Raw genomic sequence first — 25061 nt, forward strand, 5'->3', positions numbered from 1 at the left:
TATGTTGACAAAGATGTTAATTGCAGCAATTTTCACAGTAACATAAAATTGGAACTACTTAAGGAGTCCATAATAAAGAAGATGCTTAGATAAATTCTGTTATTCAACAGAATAATGTACAGTCAGTACAAATGATAATTATGAAGGCAATGTAGCAACAAGTGACTGGCTAATGATGATCTTCAATGAGAAAAACGACAACAATAAAATACAAAATGGCACCACTTGCTATGCTGGTTCTCACAATTAGATGTACAGAATCCGAACACATTAGAGCAGATTTGGCCTTGGCAACAACTTCCTTATGTCCCCAATGGGGAAAGTGAGGCTCAGAGAGGATGAGTGACTTGCCTCAAGTAGGACTGATCAGATCTGGGATTTGAACCCAGGTCTTCTTTAAGGCTTGTATTCTTTTCACTGTACCACAATCAAAAAAAACGCTTCTGAAAACAACTTGACCCCTGGCAGCTTAGTCAGTGTTGGGGTATACACAAAGCAAAATGTGTCTGGAAGTCCTTAGAAGACATAAAATAACTACATGCGTGCACACCCACGTACACAGGCATACATGCGTGCACTCACAACCAGCGAACACATTCACGTTGATAGAGATAGGATATGAGGACCTCATTCAACCATTGAGAAACTATTTGTTGAGCACCTGTTATAAGACATTTTTGATGCCCTAGATCCTGGTAATCAATGGTGATTGAAAAAGATATGATTCTTGCCCTTCTAGTCTTACAGTATTTAAATTCGGCTAACGGTTGCTGAACATCTATTATACGCTATACACCTATGGTATTACACCAATAGTATTAACCCTGTTTATTGAGTTAGGGCGTTATGCGCCGTAACCAGGCACTATTTCTAATCTCATTTAACAACCCTATGAGATAGGTGTCATTAACCCCATTTTACAGATGAGAGAACTGAGAATCTGAGAGTAAGTGGATCTCCCGGGGTGACACAGACTATCAGGGGCAGAGCTGTTTTTCCAATGCATGTCTCTCTGTTCATAAAACTAGGGTTCTGTTTCCTTTTTTTTTTTAAAGATTTATTTATTTATTTGAGAGAGAGAGAATGAGAGATAGAGAGCACGAGAGGGAAGAGGGTCAGAGGGAGAAGCAGACTCCCCGCCGAGCAGGGAGCCCGATGTGGGACTCGATCCTGGGACTCCAGGATCATGACCTGAGCCGAAGGCAGTCGCTTAACCAACTGAGCCACCCAGGCACCCTAGGGTTCTGTTTCCTACAAGGCGGCTTCACCCTCCAACACCCACTCATCACAAAGCCCAGTGACCTCATGACTTGTTTTGACCAAAAGAACATGGTGGAAGCGATTTGTGGTGTTCCTTCTACCTTTGCCCTTTGGAAGGCTTCTGCCATGGAGAACAGAAACCCTGGGTGAAAGACCATGGAGAGAGGACAGACATGTGGGGGAGGCAAACCCAGACCAGCCACCAGGGGAGCCCAGCAGGCCCAGTTCACCTGCTGGATTGTGAGAAATAATAAATCGCTGTTGTTTTAAGCCACTAAATTTCAGAGTAGACTATTACCTAGCAATAGATAGAAATAGCAATGCACAGGGGGTGAGTCATTTCCTTAACAATCATTTACTGAGGCCGTACTATGCACCAGGTTTTATATTATCCTAGGTGTTGGGATCTGCACCTTGTAGAATAAGATAGGAGACCCACAGCCTCGTATGGGAGAAGACAGACAATAATTAAGTAAACCAGTGGGCATATAATTTCATTGGAGTTTAGGTCTGTGAAGAAAATCAAAGCAAATAAGTTTGAAAGTAAATGGTGTTGGTCATGGGGATTTTGAGGGTAGAGCGGTCATGGAAATCTCTAGAAAGGGGAAATCTGAGGATAGTCCTAAGTACTGAGAAAGAGGACTACCAGCGGAGATCTGAGAGAAGTGTGTTCTAGGCAAATGGAAAAGTCAGTACACACAACCAAAGTGGAAAAATCTTCATTGAGTCACACACAGCCTTGAAGCCAGTGGGATCTGTTAAATACAACATTTCTAACTTAAGGTACCTTGTAACGTATTTAGAATTCTTTGCTTCACTCAGAACAGGGTAATGCCAGTCCCTCACATTTACTGAGTGCTAACTCAAATGGATACCGTTCGAAAGTATTTGACAAAAGATGTCTAAAAGTTGTTATTTTTCTGGCTTTGGAATCAGCAAACTACTTTCCACTTTTCTGTCATTCTTTAGTGTTTTTTGTCTTTAGTGTTCTCTTACAGTGTTCGGAACCACATGCTCAGATCTAGACTACCTCTTCAAAGAATATTTAACAGTTTTAAAGCAGATTAATTAAGTTATGGGGTCCGTAATAAGATGGTCAACTAACACGGGGTTCTCTCTCTTTAGGAAAATGGAAGGACAGAGTTGAGGAGCTTGTAAAACAACACATAAGAAGAGGCCCCTGGGGAGTCAGAAGTCTGTCTAGAACTGGTGTGTACAGCTGGGAGCAGGGAGGGGGGTACCTGCAGCCGGGGGAGGGGGGTTGGGAGGAAGGCCGATGGAGGGAGCAGAAAGAGAACAGGCTGAAAGAAAGGCCTTTAAGGCTGGCACCTGCCTCATCAGGTGTTGTCCTGGGATAACCACTGCCTGCCTTGCCCCAGGAGAAGTTAGCAGGCCAGGCAGGCCACATGGGTCAGCCTGTTAGGAAAGCAAAAAGCCTCAACGAGAAGAAAAAGAAAATGGAGCCAGAGATTACACCCTGGAGAGACTGCCTCCTCCCAATGCTGCTGCTCACACCAGAGAGATCAAGAGTCATTGTGGAGGGACCTGAGGTTCTGTGACCCAGGGCTTACCCCCTCCTCATACCTTAAACCTGGTGGGAGGGACAAGAGATTAGAGCCTGGTCCTCAGCTCTTCCCCCAAAACATTACAGAGCAGTGATATCTCAAGGGAACCTGCCCTCACTGACCAAACCAATTAGCCACCTGAGAAGCACAACCACAGTAAAAGGAGGACAAACATCTACCCAGACAAACATCCACTATCTGAAGCAAAATGACTGGAATAGACTGGTCGAGAAATGCATGGTAAATACACTTAGGAAAGTAAGGCATTTTAAGTAAGTAAATAAATAAACAAATAAAGCAAGGCACGTAAAAATATAAAGCAAGAACAGGAAATCATGTTTTACAACTTCCGTGATGTGTAATTAACATACAATTTGCTGCACACATTTGAAGTATTCGATTTGACGAGTTTTGAGTAAGTATCCATTTTAATCAAGATAATGAAGATCTCCTCCCTCCCAAAAGGTTCCTCCTATCTCTGGTAACCCACCCTTAACTCCATCCCCAACCCCAGACCACCACTGATCTGCTTTCTGTCACTAGAGGTCCGTTTTACCTAGAGAATTTTGTGTCAGTAGAATCTTAGAGCTTGCATTCTCTTGTGTACCGCTGATTTCACTCAGCATGATAATTTTGAAGTGCATGCATGTTATCATAGGTGCCGATAGGTTTTTCCTTTTTATTGCTGAGCAGCATTCCATTGTATGGATATACCTCCCTTTGTTTATCCATTGACCAAGAGTAAAATACACTTGTTGAGATACTTCGAAAACTTTTGCACATTCAGAGCCTTGCCTCTTTTTTTTAAAGTCCCGCCTTTTGTGGGCGCCTGGGTGGCTCAGTTGGTTAAGCGACTGCCTTCGGCTCAGGTCATGATCCTGGAGTCCCAGGATCTAGTCCCGCATCGGGCTCCCTGCTCAGCGGGGAGTCTGCTTCCCCCTCTGACCCTCCCCCCTCTCATGTGCTCTCTTTCTCTCATTCTCTCTCTCAAATAAATAAATAAAATCTTAAAAAAAAAAAGAAACAAGGAGACTAGTAAAAAATTTCTAAGGAATAATTAAAAAAAAAAAAGTCCCGCCTTTTGTCTCTTAATCTATAGATTCCTCTTCCATCGTTTTTTCATTTTCTTACAAAGTATGTGTTGCAGAATCATTGAACTTGCAGCTTCCCGCAGTCCGCATATCCGCCCCGGGCCACTCTGCATGCTGTCCTCAGTCCTCGGTATTTCTGCACAACGGCAGCAGTGTTCAGAGAATGGTTCAGAGTCAGGTTTGGTCCCTTTGGAAAGACTGTAAGAAACCTGTGTCTGGTTGTTTCCCTCACTGGAATCTTAGCAGCCGTTGATGCTTCATGCCTAGGTATTCAGCGGGGCTGCCAACTGGTGCTTTTCTATCATTCTTTTCCCGCTCAGAGTTGGAATACTTTTATTAAGATGCACTTCCCCTCACCTGTTATTTTGGTGGTCCCTCTGGTTCTATATTCTCAGGTACACAGTATACGCTCAATACAGTTTCGACCTTTTTATTTAAATGGAATGTTTTTCTTGAATTACAGTTTTTAGCATTTCTTCTGTATTCTTGCTTTGGTGTTCTTCTTCAGGGACCCCTGTTAACCTGTGTGTTTGATCTCTTTCGGGTGCCTTGAAGATGCGTCACGTTCAATCGAATCTTCTTTTTCTTTATCACCCTCTATTTCTCCTAAGGTGTTTGTTACCTGTTGTGTTTTGTCCTTATGCTGCTTGTGGTCCAGTCTTCATTTCTTTTTCTTTTCTTTTTTTTTAAGATTTTTCATTTATTTGTTTGAGAGAGAGAAAGAGAGCACGGAGCAGGGGGGAGAGTCAGAGGGAGAGGGAGAAGCAGACTCCCCGCTGAGCAGGGAGCCAAACCCGGGGCTCAGTCCCAGGACCCTGGGATCATGACCTGAGCCAAAGGCAGACACTTAACCGACTGAGCCACCCAGGCGCCCCCAGTCTTCATTTCTTTTCTTTCTTTTTTTCTTTTTAAAGATTTTATTTATTCATTTGAGACACAGATACAGAGACAGAGAGAGAGAGAGCACGAGCAGGGGAGAGGCACAGGAAGTGGGAGAAGCAGGCTCCCCGCCGAGCCAGGAGCCAGACGTGGGGCTCAATCCCAGGACCCCGGGATCATGACCTGAGCCGAAGACAGACGCTTAACCATCTGAGCCACCCAGGTGCCCCCCAGTCTTCGTTTCTTAAATAATTTCTCATTCTTGGGGCACCTGGGTGGCTCAGTTGGTTAGGTGGCTGCCTTCGGCTCGGGTCATGATCCTGGAGTCCCGGGATCGAGTCCCGCATCGGGCTCCCTGCTCAGCAGGGAGTCTGCTTCTCCCTCTGACCCTCCTACCTCTCATGCTGTCTCTCATTCTTTCTCTCTCAAATAAATTTAAAAAAATCTTTAAAAAAATTTCTCATTCTTTTCTGAATTCTTCATCCCATTTTGGATTTATGCAATTCCCTCATGTCTTATTTCATGTGCTTAATGTATTTTCATTTTTAAATATGTTATGGTTTTGGTCTCTTTCTAACCAAGTCTCCCTGGTGTGCTTCCATTGTCTACAGGGATGTTATTTTGCTTCCTCTTGGTCCCTTTTCTGTTCATAACTTTGGATGGAATTTGGCCTTAAGACTTTTCTATTGTTTATCTGATTGTGAAATGATCCTTCCTGGTTTTTTGAATTAAGGCTATATTCAGGGAAGATTTTCAACCTTCATAGAGGCCTCTCTTCTGTTGCTTTTGTGTGTGGAGTTTAAAAATAAAGCAGCTTGCTTTCTGGGACTTCCTGGCTCTGTCCTTACCCTTTCTTGGGTCTGGGCCATCTCTTTCTTTGCTTGTCTTCAAATTCTTGTAGTGTCTTACATGTTCCTACATTGCCTACAAAGACTCTCAAGAGGAATAGTCTCTCTCTCTTTTGTTTCTGTCCTGCTCAATTCTGCTTTTAGTTACAGGTGTTTTCCCCAGTGTGGGGTCCTGTTCTAGAAGAAAGCAGGCAGTCTCATGAGCTTGTAAGGGCTGCCCTGCTCTGGCCCTCACATGAACCCACTGTTGGAGAAAACAAAAGTTCTCCCAGCTTCAGCCAACGTTTTTAGATGGGCTGCCCCTCTTCGGTGATCACCTGTTGCCTATCTTGGGTTCTCCTGTTCTCACGTCTGTCATATACTAACCTGTTCCTTCCTTTTCGTTCTGCGCTAATGCTGTTCTCATGGCAGTTTCTTGTTTGCCCCACCTGCTTATACTTTGGGGATCATGGTGTTACCGCGAGACCTACTTTTAAGTATTGTCTGGGTTTTTGGTTTTTCTACTGAGGGGGTGTTTTTATGGACAGATTTGGAGAGACTGAAAAACTGGACCTCCACCAACAACCTGCTCTTTTTGTGTTGAATTTCAGTTGTTTAATGATTTTGTCTTCAAATTCTAGTACTGTCTTATGTATTCCTGTATTGACTACAGAGACCCCCAGGAGTAATACAATCCAGTCAACCATGCATATCCTAGAGCTGGCTTACAAAGGCTGGTAACTTACTGGGTATCTGGATCTAGAATCCTCTTAGCTTGGGAACTCTGTGGAGAGTTACTTCTTCCAGGAAACCGTGGTTATCACCCTTAAGTAGAGCTTCTCCCTTATTTGTGCTTCCTTCATTATACCTCTTGGGTTTTGTGTGTATGACACCCCAGAGAACCATGAGCTCCAGGAAGCAGGGACCATACACATTTCATCGCTGCATCCCCGGGCCCTAGCACAATGCCTGGTATGGGGACTTCATAAATATTTCCGGAGAGAAAGAATTTGAGCTAAATGATGCTTGCAGCTGTATTACATAACCTAAAACATTTTAAAAATTATTCTTGGGGCGCCTGGGTGGCTCACATGGTGAAACGTCTGCCTTCGGCTTAGGTCATGGTCCCAGGGTCCCAGGATCGAGCCCCGCATCGGGCTCCTGGCTCAGCAGGGAGCCTGATTCTGCCTCTCCCCCTGCTCATGCTCTCTCTCTCTCTGTATCTCTGTCTCAAATGAATAACTAGAATATTTTTTTAAAAATTATTCTTAAAAATAATTCATATTCAGCGTAGAAAACTTAGAAAATACAAAAAAAGAAAAAGAAGCATATAGAAAATATTTACCTACAATCTCATCCCCAAGAAAGAACCACTATTACCCTTTTGGTGTATTTCATTTTGTTGTTCTGCCTATTTAAACCATTTAGTTTGAATAATGTTGTAGGCCATTTTAACCCTGTTTTTCAGGTATATTTTTGCATTTCCCCGTGTATTATTCTTCCTAGCACTATTTAATAGTTGTGTATTATTCCAGTGTATGATAAAAGCAATTTCAGGGCAAAATTAAAGGCATTTCTAAAACAATAAAGACAAGTTCGCACAGACCGCCTGTTGATATCTTGACATAACCTGCCCTATAATAACTGTAAACAAGTAGAAGGCAACTCCAGTTTTAGAACACATTCAGAGTGGTTGTAAGGGCAAAAAAGTTAATAGAATTAATGTACTCGACTCATTGCCAGATGCTATTCCCAAATATTCCAGTAGGTGGCAGAACAGGTTAGCTAATGGTGGTTCTCAACCTTCATGGTCATCACCACCACCTGCCAGGCTCCAGTTGGGAGTTTGAGTCATTAGCCTTGGGGTGGGGCCCAACTATTTGCATTTCTAACAAGTCCCAGGTAATTCTGATATGCTGGACGGAAAGAAACCTTGAGAAGATTGAATTAGAGGAAGTCGTTGTAGATCAACCCAAAGCACATTCACCCACACATCCATGCATCCCCACGTTGTTTCCTTTGCACCAGTTTTATGAGCACAGGAAGGAATAAGAGATTTCCTGTTCTCCAGACATAGTCTTGTAGGGGGGTGGGAGGGAGGAGAAATGAAGAAAATAATACTCTGTTTATTACTTCTACCTCTCCATTTTTTCTTCCTGACATGCAGCCTTCATGACTGTTTGTTTTTCTGATCCTGTCTCAAACAGAGTTCGAGCTTTGCGCCCTTAAAGCTTGAATGATCAACTAGTTCAAGAGTCACCTTACATGGCTAAATCTGATGAACTACCAAACTCAGGAATGTCTGCTCTCCTGAAACTCTGATGAAAACTCTCCTCTCTGAACCCACCAAGGCTTGAGATATAAAAGCACACTGGACAACCTCCTCCCTGACTCTGCATGAGTAAAAATAAAACACTAGTGTGACTATGTTCTTGGTATCTGCACTTGGTTGTCTCCTGGATTAATCCCCCATTTTAAATTTCAAACATATCACGGTTAATTTTGGAAGAAAAACTTGGCCCTTGATTGTCCATATTTTCCTTTAAATACTACTGATCACCTGTGATACATCTGCATTAGGAAAATATTAAATTAAAAATACAGTTCTACTATATGTCCAGGACTGTTGATTAGCTCTCTTCTGCAGTTCTGGGTCTTCCTAGACCTACTTTAAGAGATGAGGCAGGGGTGCCTGGGTGGCTCAGTCGGTTAAGTGTCTGCCTTCCCCGCTCCAGTCATGACCTCAGGGTCCTGGGAAGCCTGCTTCTCCCTCACCCTGCAGCTTCCCCTGCTTGTACTCTCTTCTCTGTCAAATAAATAAATAATCTTAAAAAAAAAAGAGAGACACAATGTATATTTGTGAGCTATCACATCAATTACTGGGATGTTAATAGTGATTGTTGATAGGTTTGCTTTCAACACATGCCTTGGGTTTAATTATTATTTCTAAATTAGTGATGCCTATATTAGTGAAATTTTATTTGTGACCTTAATTCATCTCAAGTCTCCCAAGTACTGAAAATGTAATAAAAGTAAACGGGTGAGATGCAGACAGAATTCAAAAGAAATACAAATATACATTAAAAAAATCTGTTTTCTGTCTTCACATAAAGACAAGAAATGTCAATTAAAGAACCTTGAGATGCCCTCTTTATACCTACTAAATTGGCAAACATATTAAAAGTAACCACTCAATCTTTCCATTAAACTAATTGCTACAATAATGAAAGACTTTATAAAATTCTGCAAACTATGTAGGTTACATCAATGTAAGAGAAAATTATGGCAATACATCTGTATTTTCCAGTTAACATAGGAATTACCAGGTAAATACTGTTAAATTCTTTGTCCCACAACAAGAGTTGATTCATGTGGACAGTATATTATTTATTTTTTTAACCAAATACCTCCTCGGAAATTTACAATGGCTTTGCAGTGATGTGTATCGAATAAGCAGCACTAGAAAACGGATATGCATGTTGATGAATATGTAATAATAAACATATCTCTTATAGTTAATTTAAAAAAAAACACTCAAAACTGATAATGTTGTGGTGAAACATTGTATTTAATCCAGCAAGGTGACAACATAAATCCCTTTAACCCCTTTGGAAAGCCATAGGATAAATATGATGCAAAAGCCAAGAAATGTTCCTTCCTGGACACAGAGGAGGTTTCTGGGGAGCCAGAAATTATCCCTCTTGACTTTTGACAGTCCTTAGACAGGTGTTTGCTTTGTAACTGTTCAATAACTGTGTGCTTTATGCACTCTTCCCTGTCTGTGACAAAAAATGTTAAGAAAGAATTCTCCTTTGCTTTTACTGATGAGTCTTCTACTAGGAACTTGTTCTAAGAAAATATGCACAAAGAAGTCCTCTGTAGCATTGTCTAAAAGCAAAACTGGAAGCTACCTAATTATCCACCCAGACAGGAACAGGTTAGCAAATTATAATAATAAAAGAATATTACAAAGCATTATGGTAAATGAAAAGACTTAAAGCACATTTTTAACAGCGCAATAAAACAATGATTTGTCATCATATAAATCTATACTTAGGTGCATAAGGATTAGAAGAAAATATTAAAAATTGTTATGATACAGGAGCTCTGGAGAATTTTCTCCATAAATGTGTCTTATTGTTAAATGATCTTTAGCACAATGAGAGCAGAACATGTAGTTCAAATGCAAAGGACAGGAACATCACACTGGCAAGGACTACCCATGTCTAATCACGGAATGATCATCAAACATTGTGCCTTTGCAAATGTTCTCAGAACAATTTAGGCGTTTATAGGATATGGCAGAACAGGGGAATCTAAGAGGAAGAGCTGTGTGTCATTGGTCTTTCATTTTGCTTCAGTGCTCTGATACTCTCAAAAGTTATTTTTCTTCCAGTTAATGTAGCCCCTAAGATGATCCGTGGAACTTATTAAAATATCTTCCCAAGAACTTACTGAGCATCATGCAGTAATTCAACCTTAAACAGTGTTGCTGGGGAGATAAGGTATTCACCTGAATTTTGAAAAGTTGATGGAACAAGGGTGAACGTTAATGGTTTGCCAACTGCAAAAGGTACAATGTGATGAACTGCCAACAGGTTGCACACCTCACAACCCTAGGCAGAAACGCTGAGTCAGGCAGAGTGGGAGATGTTGGTCAGCTGAGGCTTTGAAGATAGTGGGAGGTCAATGGGATCCTAAAGGCTGGCTGTAGGAGTGGGAGAAAGGAACTTGGGGGCTTTTCCATGAGGATGGGAGAAGACCCAAAGTGCAAAGTCAGGAAAAGAAAGAGCAAGAACTGTTTGAAGAGGTGAGTGAGAACTCAATTACGGATAGGTTAATAAATCTAGACACCCCTGTTGTTAATAGGGAGTCACTGTGGTTGTCTGAACAGAGGAGCCACGTGCTCAAAGGAGTGGTTGGCGATATGCCCTGGAGGCAGGTGCCAAGGGCTTGAAAGGCACACACAAGTGGCAAAGGGGGAGGGGAGGAGAAGGGGGAGGGGAGGAGAAGGGGGAGGGGAGCCGTACAGGTTTGGATGGAAGAGACTTGAAGTAGGCAGAGAGCGGGAAGGGAAACAAGGGGGAAAAATCTAGGACCTGGGTCTGTGGAGGCTAACACTCTGGGCCCCAACCTCCTCCCCACCACTCACTACTCCTCCAAGCAATTAGCCATTTTCCAAGCTTCAATCTGCTCCTCTGTGTAACGGAAGTGACAATCTGCCTATGATGGTACTGTTGGGGATCAACGGTACAGAACCATGTTTGGTGAATGACAAAGAGTCCTACAAATTTAAATTAAGAATGAACCAACTAGGGGATTGGCTGAGTAGAGGAGGCAGGAAGATAATCCCAAGATCTGGAACCTGCATTAATGGCACTCCCCTCCCACCCCACCCCCCGCCCAATTTGCATCTACTCATGGAGGTCGCCAAAATTCTTTCCTTGCATTTGACTTTTCAATGTATTGTTTTCCTCTTGGATCTCATTCAGAAATTGCTGTAAGGTCGGGCTTCTAGTCTAGAACATGCAGAAACAGTAAAGGCACAGAGCTGCTTCAGCTCACACGAGAGGCAGTTTCATTTCTAAAAACACATTCTAAAACGCAATCACTCTCGAAAAGTCCCATCTGAATTCACTGAGGAAAGAAAGTGAGAAAATAGTCTTAACTACAGGATGTATTTTTAAGGAAATGCAGCTTTATTACTTTCAAGTACAAACAATAACTTGGACTTGACTAACCAAACGTTGCCTAATTGAGAGAACCTGCCTTAATGTATAGATATCAATGATTTATAGTTAGCACAATCACCCATGGTAGAAGAATGCTTCCGTGATGCATGAAAATAACTTCTCATTTTATAGAGACATCTTGTCCCACATTTGCTCCACTATCTGCCTTGGCAATTCCTTCTCCCCGCACCCCACAGACACTTCAGACAGAAACTTCACCTCTTTTCCCTAGATCACAACATACATCAAATTTGTGAAACAGGAGTTGATACATTTTTTACATTGCCACAGATGTTGGATTGGTGAGACCAGCCTTTTTCAACCTGAACGTTCTCATCAAGAGCCCTAAGTCTAAATTAGTGAAATACGTCTGTTCACAATGTGAATAGAGGGACACAGAATAACTGTGAGCTTCGTCATCTGAATTAATGATTTTCCAGGCTTAAATATGCAAAAACATTTTAATTTGAGCACATTCACGAAGAGCAGAAGTAGCTGGGTTTAAATTGCAATAATCCAGTGGGGTTACACTCCTCAGGATTGTGATACTAACTTGAAGCAACTAAAGTTCCCTGTTGTAGGGAAGACTGGAAACACACTGAAACAACTTGAAGGCAAACATCCATCTGCACTGAGCATGATCATTCAGCCTGACTAGGGAGTGGTGCAAAGACTATCCAGGACTCCACTGGAGGATTTATTCTGGAAAAAACCTTCACTTTCCTAGAGCAGTCACAAGGGACCCTCTGATCAAACACTGCCAAAGATGGCTAGTGGGCATTTCTATCAAAAATGCTAACCTGCTCTTTCCATCAGACACTCTAGCTGGGGACTGCATAATTCACAAAAGGGTCTTGGTGGTCTTAAAAATATCTTAGCAAGCCCCAGCATAACCAGGTAGGAAGCCTGTGTCAAGGGGACCTAAAGAAGCTTCTCCCCTATCCCAACAAACTCTGTGTCCCTAAAGGCAAAGGTGACTGTGTGCCCTGCCCCAGACTGCACTCTAGAGCAGTGATCTGATTCTGTACACTTCCCTACTGAGAAAGGCACTTGCAGGCCACCTCGGCCCGTAAGAGGCCCAGCGGAGGAGGCCCAGAGATTGGTAGAGTGATAGTGGAAGATTCCCCTCTAGGTTCCCAAGAAGCCAGGGCACACAGCCACAGCTTCAAGGAGCTGGCTGGGTTTGGCCAAAGCAATGTTGTAAAGCCCAGCTCCACCATCCTTAGCTACTTTCATTAGGTCAAAATGCCTAACCTAACAAACAACTTCGTGTCTAAAATAATACTGTTTCCAAAAATATTTTTCTCCCTAAGATGTTTTCTAAATGCAGAGCAGTAATCACTCTCCTCAGAACAAACACTAAGAATGATTACATAATCCTCATTCATACTTTACAAGTGTCTGCGGTGGCCAGAACGGTCTTTTTTAACTATGAAAAATGAAGTGCAATCCTTAAAATTTAATAGCAATATTCCCCTACCTTCCACTTATGAAAAGCTATCCAAAACTGTGTACTTTCCTGTGGAACTTTTCAATGTCTAGCCCCACCCCTGAAAAGAAGTCTTTCTTCCTATTTCTCTGATAGGTCTAAAGGTCAGCTTAGGGCCAATTTTGACAAATCTGACTTATTACTTCAAATATTGGCCTGGAGGAAATTACCTCCCTTTGGAATGTGAAAATGTCCCACTCACTCAGCTCTCCTGGACCCTCATCCTCACCCCGGAGCCTGAAGTTGTTTCCCTGTCCTTTATGAACCCGAGAGGAGAGGAGACCTTCGCTTCTACCACACAACTTCACTCAAGAAATCCAACGCTCGTAAAAAAAGGATGGGGTCTCTCTGCTCATGACTTATGAATTTTTCAGAAATGAGAATGCTCACAAAAAAAGAGGAAAAGGCAATTTCCTCCCCTCTGAGCTAAGGAAGAAGCAGTCAACACGCGTGGAAGGTAGCCCCCTAAACGCGAAGCCAGGGGACTACACCACGCCAGCTTCGGCTAGCCCCTACCCACTTCTCTCACTGACCTTCCACTTCACTTTTTAAAGGATGCGTTAGCTTTTCATTTTCATAAAAGCTGGCACTTGTCTGAATAAACCCGGCATCTATAAAGCTATTAAATAAAATGCTAGGTCTAACAAAGGCCTCCACTGAGGAGGAATCAAAGCTAGGACTCCAGCCCCTGCCTCAGGTACAGCTGTCAACATGAGCTGCACCAAGCTACCACCAGGAGGGTAACACCGGCATCCAATGAAAACTGAAATGGGACGTGCCATACAAGTTCCAGGCTTGTCATTAAAAAAAAAAAAAAAAATTCCCACAAATAACTGTAATTACTTGCCCTGTGAAACTGCTGGATGTATCTGGAAGTGAGGTGGGAGTAGGGATGGTCATCCGATCAGTGATCTCAGAGATGTGTTCAGGTCAGAGGAAAAGGAAAAAGGCATTCGCCCTCCTCACTGCCCCACGTCTCCTGAGGCTCCTGCAAAATGGACCCCAGCTGCAATTCCCAGTCCATTTCTGGAAGACCGAGCAGAGCTCATGCACACAACTCAGTGTGAGATGGACTTTGGGGATGGAGAAGATATTATTCTTTTGCCTAATCTCCTTAAAGTCCCAAGAGGGCTATGAACTACACCTATCCTTGAAACCGACCACCGATTCTCTAGAATATTAACTTCACGGCATTGGCTCCGTGCTACCGAGGATTCTGGGAGAGCTGGGTCTCCACCAGGATTGGCTTCCTTCCCAGCTCTGCCAGCAAGCCCTGTGTCCACCTGTGAAGTGGATATGCTTTATATTGGCACCAGCAAGAATGAGTGGCTCACACTCCCAGGCAGAGGCTACAACTGAGGTTCCAGTTTGTGTGTTCATCTTCAAACTACTTCCTGTTGGTGTGTGGATGAAATATGCCCCCCTCACTTTCCTGTAACACAATGGGAAACAGGTGAATTATCCTGGGGCTGGCTCTCTCTACTCTCTCCCTAATGTCTGTGACAATTATGTTAAAACATTCCCACTGCTGATCCCAGTTACCTAACTTTACAAGAATGAGAGGGTGGAGGATACAAACTGGCAACTCGTAGACACAGTTTGTTTAGCTCACTCTATTTTAAACTATCCTCGATTAGCTGTCAACATTTTAAAAAACAGGAGATTTCAAATAAAAATCTGGATTTCCACTTCCTCCTGAAAAAATTCTAAGAGCTGCCACCACTGGGCTCACTTCTACTAACACTTAGAGCTGAGTAACTGCCCCATTAGATGAGCTTTCCATGATTCAGCACAACCTTGCCCAGCACGTTCCAATCATTTATGTCATGTGAATGCCTGCCCCACGCATTTGAGTTTGTGAACCCTAATCTAGGGCAATTCCTTCATTTTAAAGATGAAAATGAGGATCCAGGGATAGAAAGTTAATCTGCCTGAAGCCACACATCAGGTTAGAGGCAAAGGAGCAAGAAAAGTCAGGTTCAGGTGTCTTTCTTTCTAAGACTACCCATTCTGTCTAAAGAACCACGATTCCCCTTAGCATTTCATCCAGTTGCTAACATTTTCTAGTTGGAATCTGTTATATTTTCTACATTCCTCCTTTATCCAACCTTTTCATTTATCTGGTTTCCTTATAGATAATAACTTTGTACCACTGATTTAAGTATCTTCAACCTAAAAGAAATAATGGATCAGACAAAACTGAAATACCAACTTTTGCCCACACCTCAGCAGACACAGGACCAAACCTTAGAAATCACTTAGCTTAACACCTGGCTACACAGACAGGGAAAATGGGGGCCAGGGAACTGGTATACTGAGGGATATACTGCAGGGATGCTAGGTAACAGAGCTGGTCTTCAACCTTCCAGCTCAGTGCTCTTTCTACTGTATCCCATCGCCTCTGTGCACTCACCCAAGCGGTGGGGGACCGAGGACCAGCTTGCTCCACATGGAAACAAAAACTCCAGAACTCCCTTACACCTCAGACATGGCCAACCCTGACTCTGCCAAGTACTAAGAATTTAGAATGTGTTGTGAACAATCACTTTATAGAACTTGATTTGCCCTGGAAGACAAACTTTCTTTAGAACTGGTATTTGGTGGAGAGTTCATCAATGTCACAGGACTCAGTGGTCTTTATAACACTGGCGGTTATAAAAGCTAAACCCCACGTGAGAGAAGTTGCTGGAACAACATCATAGCACCTTTGCTTCAACTTCAAAAGAAAAAAAGGCAATGGTTAAGAAGCTTTAATAGACTGAATGTGTTTTTATAGGCAACCAATTAGCAGATTAATGAACCATTTAACCTTCTTTACTGAAAACCAATATTCAAGAAAGATGAACCCCAAATGCATCCTCTTATACTGACCAACGTAACTAAGTACAAATGAAGTCAATGGTGTACCCCATTAGCATGCTGTGCTGTGTGTCAAGAAAACAAGCCCTCCCCCGCCCCGAGCCCTGGCCCCCTGGCAAACACAGATAAATGATTGTGCACTGCGCGATGATACCGTCAGGTGAGAACTTTGGTTCATGCATTCAGCTGCCGGACAGGTTGCACTGAAAACCCGCAGCCCCGGCATCCAAAGTCAGTCAGCGGTGGTCAGCCCGTGGCTTAGCCGTGCTCCTTCCACAACACCAGGTGAATACTGTGGTCAGGCATGCTGGTGGCAAAGACCAAGCCCGTGTCATTGTGCCCATCCAGTCCATTGAGCCAGGAGGCTTCGCCCGCCAGGAAGCTCGAGCCTCTCTTTGATTTCCGGTACTCTGGCAGAGGCCAGCGGCTAATCAGGCTCTCTGTCCGCAAGTCCATGATGTACAAGTAGCGGTTGTCAAACAGCAGGGCAAAGATATCTCCGAAGCCAAGCAAGGCCAAGTTAGCTATCTCAGGAGTCTTGATGACCCTACAGAGATGAGAGTTAGGAAATATGAACCAGAAGGCAACTTTACTTCTGTTTCTGCCACTGTAATCTTTTCTGGAGACAGAGAAAAACAATGCAAATTCAAGAAAATCTAGAGAGTTAAATGAAAGTTTTCCATAAAATGGAACAGACAAAAAACGAAGCTTCCTTAAGAAAGGGGAGGGGGAAGAACCCTTCACAATGAGATGACAGCACCAGGCAGGCAGGGAGAAAGGAGGCATGTGATGAACGTTGCTGAAAGCACAAAATGCCCACCAAGGCTGAAAAGGATCTTACAGATTATCTCACTTAACATCTCATTTCCAAGATGTGAAAACTGAAGTCCAGCTGGCGTACATACTTTGTCTAAGGATTCACAACTGGTCGGTTACCAGTAAGAACTGGGATGCGATCACTCTTACTACCAGGTAAAAAGATGGATTCATCAAATCTAGAATACTGGCCTAGGGGAGCCTCTTAAGCCTGGAAACCAAGTGACTCACATACTAGTCTATTCAGCAGGTAGCAAACTCTAAAAACAGTAGAGGCTGAAAGATTGAAGCGTTCCTAAATAATCCACAAACATTAATAATAAATGTGTCAGAAGTTGTTACAGAAAACTTGGGGAGTGGGAGGACAGACAGCCTTCACTTTCCCCAAATGCTGATGACAAAGGCACAGAAAAGTGGGAGAGATCCAGCCAAACAGCAGCGTAAATGAAAAACAAAAACAAAAACACATAGTCTGTTGTCTGCACACTTAGTGAGGCAAAAGGCTGACAAGAAAAGCTGATGTCCTCTTTGGAGGCACTAGGAAGAGCTACAAGAGAATGATATGCAAATTCTGCTCTGGGACAATAGGTCCGGGCCCCGTGAGCGGTTGGTTAACCCGAGTTTCAACAAGGACACTACTGTGCAAGAGGTCAACCAGAACAGGCAGGGCCTGGTAACCAGGACAAATAAGGAACAGGTGAAGGCGATCAGCTGAGAGGGGTAGAAAAAGAATTCGCAGGGACAGGGAAACTACAGTTGATCATCACCTATAAATACAAAGTGAAGGATGTGTGAGGCTAGATATGACGAGCTCTAGAAGAGAGAACTAGGTCCAAGGCAAAGAGTTACAGCGAAGCAGATTTCATCTGACATTAGGAAGGGAGGGGATTTAGTCATGAAAAAGACCTGTTCCTCACACTCAAGCCGTCCCAAACCGAACTTGCTGGCCAAACCTGTTTCTCCTCCTTACTCTGGCTTGCTCTTTCACCCAGTTGCTCAAGCTAGGAAACATGGCAATCCTCCAACTCTCCTCCTTATTCAAGCCACAAATTCAATCACCACCATCTATCGATTTTATCTCTTAAGTTTTCTCTTACTTCATTCACTATTATCTAAATCACCACGACTCTGATCCAAGATGTCTCTTTTGCCTGCACTGCTGCCGACAGTTCCGATTGGTCTCCCTACATCTACTCTTGGCCCCTTTCAATCAGCTAATCTCACCTTAAAAGCCAATCCTATTACCACCTCATTTAACTTTAAACCCTTCGAGGACTCTCTACTGCACTCACATCTCCAGCACCAGGCTCCTTTAGTCTCAGGGCCTTTGAACAGACTGGTTTCTTGGCCTCCAATGCTCCTTACTGCACACCCACTGCTGGCACTTAGTTAATGCAGATAGTCATCCTTCGGAGCTTAGCCCAAACCTCTTCTTCAAAGAGCTTTCCCTTACTCCTCAACTAGGTGGGGTCTCGAAGTACTCCACACAGTGTGGCCCTTAGCCCAACCATGAAAACATCTCTAGGTAATTAGCTATTTAATGTCAATCTTCCCTTCTGCTGGTTAGTAATTTCCACCAATGTGGTGAGTATCTCTACAGGCTCCCAGCGTAGATCCCAATGCCTAAACACAGGTAATGCTCACTAACTACCTGCTATGAATGCAGCAGTGGTGCAATGAACACGGGCACATAAAAACTCCTACAAAGCAAATCCAAAGGGAACTGGGAAAACAGCAAGAAAGTCTAGTAAGTCCCATGTCACCAACGCAAAGCAGGAAATAATCAGAACTTACATAACTGGGTGGCTGGGGATAGGACTTAAGCCTGGTGAAGATGAGCCAACTCCAAAGACTGAAGCAAAAATATGTTGCAGAGGAGAATACAGGTCCTGACAGGCTCGTTGCCCCTTTAACTTTGATTACTTTAACACTATAAACAGACATCCCTGCTATGCAGTCTGGGCCCTTGAACCTAAATAAACCTGCTTGCTGTACTAAGATAACTCAGCTCCAGAGATTGCGTCATATCTTAGATTTATTGAGCAACATGCTACCATTTGCACTTTGCTTCTTTTCAGTTAGCTTCAAAGCCTAAGTAGCCCTATCTGATCTCAGCAACTGAGGCCAAAGTTGCACGAAGATTTCAAAAGAGGCTGGTTTATTTGTGTTGCTGGAAGTGGGGAGGAGGCAAAAGATAAAACGGCCCCCTTTCCAAGAAATCTGAATCTAACACTTCCTGGCAGCAAACAATTCTGCAGATTTATTGCTCAAAGCTAGTGTACCCGAATCCCTAAAATTAACACAACTTTCTTTTTTTAATGATTTTTTTTAAAGATTTTATTTATTTATTTGAGAGAGAGAGAATGAGAGATAGAGAGCCCGAGAGAGAAGAGGGTCAGAGAGAGAAGCAGACTCCCTGCTGAGCAGGGAGCCCGATGTGGGACTCGATCCCGGGACTCCAGGATCATGACCTGAGCCGAAGGCAGTCGCTTAACCAACTGAGCCACCCAGGCGCCCAAAATTAACACAACTTTCATCTGGCTCTCTGGGCTCTCTACACTCCACTCAGAATAAGAAAAATAAATACGTGAGAAAGTAGATGCAGGATCAAATTAAAACCTTTAGAAACTCAAAGCATTAAAAAGATGATGATACCTCTATTCCACCTTACTTCTGCATCCCTCCCGTCCAAGCCTTAATTGAACAATAAAGGATGCCTGGTTGGCTCAGATGGTTAAGTGTCTGCCTTCGACTCAGGTCATGATCCTGGAGTCCTGGGATCGAACTCCGCATCAGGCTCCCTGCTCAAGCGGGGAGTCTGCTTCTCCCTCTGCCCCTCACCCAGCTCATGCTCTCTCTCTCAAATAGATAAAATCTTTAAAAACAAACACACAATACTAAACTATAAAAGGTCTGATTTTCCCAAGGTGACTACTTGGATTTTTGCAAAGTATCAAGTTCTTTCAAAAGTTCCTTCTCTCTGGCTTGCTGGTACCTTAAGCATATGCCTGCTGGATGATGCCAGGATGGATGGATGGACAGACAGATGGATGGACAGACAGATGGTTGGATGCAGGACTAGGGTGAGCTGTGGGATGCTGGGCAAGGCCCATACCTGCTCTTGGCTTCATTTTCCCCCTCTATAAAACAAAATGCTTAGACTAATGTTTTCTGGGATCTATTCCAGTCTTTTTTTTCTCAAAGCATAATTATCAATCATTTCTAGAAATGATTCTGACAGTTTGGAATCTTAATTGGTTAGAAATGTAGATCTGATTCCAGGAAGACATAAAAGGGGTTATAACTGTATGGCCAGAGAAACAGGACCCGCCAAAGTCCTGCTGGCTAGTATGACAGATACCATACAGCTGACCTCAAACAGTCATGCATAAAAACAATGACAAGAACGTTCAATTTTCTGTACTACTCCAAGTTAGCATTTCCTGAACCATGCCACAGAACACTAATTCTGTGAGGTGGTAAAAGAGGTGTTCCTCAAAAAAAAGTGCAAGTGAGAGGTACAGTAGGTTAAATGAATTTAAGCAGGCTTCTTTATGCAGGGCTTCTCAGAGCTATTAGTAATAAAGATCGGCCAGGTCCTGTGCTTGGTCCCCATTAGAGGTACTTCATTTGATCTTCACTTTCCAGATCAGGAAACTGAGGCACAGAAAGGTTAAGAAACTTACATAAAATCCTCCAACTTACAGGAGGTTGCGCCAGGTTTTAAATCAAGGATTATCACCAAAATAATTTCTCTCTTTTTTTTTAGAGAGAGAAAGAGAGCATGCGTGCCCGGGGTGGGGGTGTGTGGAGGGGCAGATGGAAAGGGAGAGAGAGAATCCCCAAGCAGGCCCCATGCACTGAGTGGAGGCTGACATGGGACTCGATCTCACAACCCTGAGATCATGACTTGAGCCAAAATCAAGAGTTCGGACGCTTAACCAACTGAACCACATAGGTGCCCCACCAAAATAAGTTCTCTTAGCCACCATATAGCACTGGCTTCCATTAGCCTCCAACATGCTTACAGATACCATCAATCTCCAAGAAGGGTCTAAGGTATGCAATGAATCACAAAATTATTTGGCCACGGACCAGGAGAAAAACCCTGTAAGTTTTATTTTTCTATAAATACCTCTGTCTTTCTACTAGTCAACAGAAGGCCACTTGATCCCTCAATGCAGAATTCCACTGACCAGGAAGTAGAACTTAAAATATCAGAACTAGACATACAGATGGCCAAGGGACACATGAAAAGATACACAACATCACTCATTGTCAGGGAAATGCAAATCAAAACCATGATGAGGAGCGCCTGGGTGGGTCAGTGGGTTAAGCATCTGCCTTTGGCTCAGTTCATGATCCCAGGGTCCTGAGATCCAGTCCTGCATTGGGCTCCCTGCTCAGCGGGGAGTCTGCTCCTTCCTCTGCCCCTCTATCTGCTCATGCTCACTCACACTCTCTCTCTCTCAAATAAAATCAAAACAAAAACAAAAACAAAAAACCATGATGAGGTATCACCTCGCACCTGTCAGAATGGCTAAAATCAAAAACATAAGAAATAACAAGTGTTGGTGAGGATGTGGAGAAAAAGGAATCCTCTTGCACTGTCGGTAGGAATGCAAACTGGTGCAGCCATTGTGGAAAACAGTATGGAGGTTCCTCAAAAAGTTAAAAAAGAGAACTACCTTACAATCCAGTAATTGCACTACTGGGTATTTACCTAAAGAATACAAAACACTAATTCAGAGGGATACATTCACCCTGATGTTTAGTGCAGCAGTATTACAATAGCCAAGATACGGAAGCAGCCCAAGTGTCCATCAACAGATGAATAAACATGTGACACACACACACACACACACACACACACACACACACACACACACACACACACAGAATGGAATATTAAACAGCCATAAAAAATGAAATCTTGCCATTTGTAACAACATGGATGGAGCTAGAAAGTATAATGCTAAGTGAAATAAGTCTGAGATATCATATGATTTCACTCGTATGTGGAATTTAAGAAACAAAACAAACAGAAAGGGGGGGGAAAGAGAAAGAGAGACAAACCAAGAAACAGACTTTTAAATATAGAGAACAAACTGATGGTTACTAGAGGGAAGGTGGGGGGGGTTGGGTGAAATAGGTGATGGGGATTAAGGAGTGCGCTTGTCATGAGGGGCACTGAGTGACATACAGAAGTGATGAATCACTATATTGTACGTCTGACACTAATACTACTACAGTGGTAACTATACTGGAATTTAAGAAACTTAATAAATATATCATTATTTTACTAAATACACATTATCTGTCTAAAACCTTAAAAAAATATATTAAAAAAAATATATCAGAATTAGGGACCTGAAAGATCTCTTCATCCAAGCCCCTCATTTTCCGGAAAAGCACATTCAATTCTTTTTTTTTTGGTGGGCAAAGTTTATTGAGGACTAATATAAAGCTCCCGAAGAGGGAGAGAACCCAAGAGGTTGCCCAGCATGTTCAATTCTGAAAAGGGAAGTGACACAGTGAGGGGAAGAGATTAGAACCTAGATCTTCTAGGCTCTAGCATAAAACTCTGTAATAATTGCCTCTAAAATATTTTTTATGTGTGTGATTTTCAGCATATAACTCTGTTTATAACATTTCCCAGATTCAAGCTACTGACTGGTTTATCCAAATACTTAGTCTGGTCTTTACTATTAAACCACAACAAAAAACTAAACAGGAACAGACTGTCATAGGTGAAGGCTCAAAGAAACATTACCTGAGAATATCATAACTCGCGAAGTCCCACTGGTAGAGACCCAGTGCCGAACTACAGACAATGTATTTGCCATCGAAATGAAGTCTTGGCTGCAGGCAGATACTCCTATCTTCAGAGACAGACAATGTCTTTAAGCACTTGCAGTTGATTTCTCTTCCAATTGGCCAAATCTACAGATAAAAGAAAATTAGGGATGACAAATCACATCACCACAGAAAAGCTTGTCCTTAAACAATGTGATTGTGTTTACCAAAGCCAGATATAAAGTGAAGTAAATTGGAAAGACCACAGGTTTTATAGTTGACAGGTATGGGTTCAAGTTTTGATGCTACATGTATGTACTGTGTGATCTTGGATAAAATACTTAACCTCTCTGAACCTCAGTTCCCACAATGAAGATACCTACCCACATGGAATAGTTTAAAGAATGCAATAAGAACATATATAAGAGTGCTCTGTAAACTTTTTGTAAATTGTGTTTTTATCATACAAGTAAATTTTTATGTTTTCATAGTTTAGGTCTGAGAATTAAAAGGGTATGAGATATGGGTCTTAAGAAAACAGAATGTGAAGAGAAATTTCTGTGGATTTTTTTTTCATTTCCAAATCAGGGGTAGCAACTGCCTCGTACATACGGGACACCTCGGTGGCTCAGCCGGTTAAGCATCTGCCTTCGGCTCAGGTCATGATCCCAGGGTCCTGGGATCGAGTCCCGCATCAAGCTCCTTGCTCAGCGGGAGCCTGCTTCTCCCTTTAAATGCTGCTCCCCACCCCCACTCCCGCTTGTCCTCAGTCTCTCTCTCTCTGACAAATAAATAAAATCTTAGAAAAGAAACTGCTTCATACATAGAAATAGTAATTCTCTTTTCAAGGAGTTTAAGAGGGCTTATACTAAGACATTCCTGCTTCCCTTGAAATATTCCCCCTGTGCTACACCATTTTAATTTTCTTGTATTTGCCAGTTTTTCTTTGATGAGACAAATTAATGGAGGAGAAAACCTCACCTTGATCTCATATTTGTCCGCACTTAAGAGTATGAAGTCTCCAGGGCTGTGCAAAAGAGACTTGACTTTACACTTTTGCAAAACCACCTAGAAATATAAACATCCATGTTTCAGAATGATCCTTTTAAAACTATTTCTATATTGCTTTTTTTAAAATTAAAATATGAAGAAGAGCCTGAAATGAGATGGTATGCTAGAAGAGCTAAGCTGTAACGCTATGACCACGTTAGCCTCTAGTTAGTACAACCAGATTCTCTACATTGTCAGTAGGATCTAAAATTGTCTAATGTTGGCAGCATTTAATTTCCACTTTAGTCTGAAAGCAAACACTAGGAATGATTTTAAAAACTGTAAAATGTGACTTTATAGAAAATGTGAGGAACAGGAAAGAAAACAGCCCAGAGACCTAGAAGCAGAAACGAGTATCTGTTTTCCTGAGCACGTGCATTATAACAGAAAAAGCACTGGACTTGGGACCAGAATCTGCCATATACTGACTCTGCAACCTTGGGCAAGACCAGCTAGCATCTTTGTTTCTCAACTTCCTCATCTTTAAAATAGGGGATGAGGCACTTATTATATTTCATAACTGCAATGAAAATGAAATAAAACAATTAAACGAGGATGATGATGATATAATAAAAGCTAACATTCCATTAGCACTTGGGATAGTCTGTAAACATTTAGGGGCTATTTTTGTAATAAGTCAGCACCAAGTGAGAGGGAGGCCAAGCTCACTTCTTCAGAAGTCTGGGTTGCAGAGTCAACTGAAACTGACAGACATACTACACACAGATGCCCTGCTGGGTCCTGTCCCATCATCTCATTCAGAATTCACAAGAACATTTAACAGATGAAACGCAGGCCCTGAAGGGAGGAGTGACTTGTCTTAAGACATCACAGTCCAGTGTCCTGGCCCCAAGTCCAATGTTTTTAACATAACACCGAATTGTCTTATGTAACTTTTCCATTTAAATATTCAATGAGCCCAATACAGAACTGTGGTAAAAGATACATTAACATAAAATGTACTATTCTCAACTATTTTAAGTGTACAGTTTAGTGGTGTTATTTACCTTCTCACTAACTGTCCTTTTAGCTCCCCCTATTTCAGAAAAACACATTCACCCACCTGACCTAAAACCCACTGGGAGGCTCTTATTCCTCCTTCTTTGTTCCCCATGAGTCGGTAAGTTCAGCTGACTTTCCCCTAAAGATGTTATCTTTCATGCATGCTCTTCTCTGTCTTCACTGCCACCTGGGTCCGAGCCACAGGTATCTTTTGCTTAAATTATTACAAAAGCCTACTTGGCCTCCCTGGGTCTGTTTGTGCCCAACTCCAATCCATATTTTACTTAGCAGTTATTTTCTTAAAACACAAATCACACAGCTCCTTGCTCAGAACACTCAACTGTTTCCTACTACACATATGACAACCAAATCCTTAACATGGTCAAGGAAGGCCTACGTGATGGCCACCTCTCCCATACTGCCCCCAACCACAACACAGCTCCACTGGCCTTCAGGCCATCAAATGTTCTAGGATCTTTCCCACCCCTGGGCCTGGGCACATACTGCGCACTCTGAAACACTCCACTACTCTTTAACCAGCTACCTCCAATTTCTTCTTCATGTTTTGTCCCTTCTCTCAAGCTCTCTCTGAATGAATTAAACTAGATACCTTCTAGACTTTTTCACAGAGCACTGCGCTTTGTCTTCAAAGCACTTAACACCATTTGCAACTGTATATTTATTTGCAAAATTAC

General features: G+C 42.6%; 1 protein-coding gene across 1 annotated transcript in view; it reads right to left on the reverse strand.

Annotated features, from left to right (window-relative positions):
* Positions 1-11300: 11300 nt before the first annotated feature.
* Positions 11301-25061, reverse strand: part of FBXW2 (F-box and WD repeat domain containing 2) — a 29004-nt gene continuing 15243 nt past the window's right edge. The window contains exons 6-8 of the mRNA XM_028107632.2: positions 23296-23382; positions 22292-22461; positions 11301-16249 (exon numbers count right to left, since the gene is read on the reverse strand). Of these exons, the coding sequence (XP_027963433.1) occupies positions 15961-16249; positions 22292-22461; positions 23296-23382 (546 nt within the window). The 3' untranslated portion in view covers positions 11301-15960. The remainder of the gene's footprint in view (positions 16250-22291; positions 22462-23295; positions 23383-25061) is intronic.

Source organism: Eumetopias jubatus, unplaced genomic scaffold, assembly GCF_037043125.1.
Source record: "Eumetopias jubatus isolate StellerSeaLion01/CBP00866 unplaced genomic scaffold, mEumJub1_p1.0 scaffold_15, whole genome shotgun sequence".
NCBI lineage: Eukaryota > Metazoa > Chordata > Mammalia > Carnivora > Otariidae > Eumetopias > Eumetopias jubatus.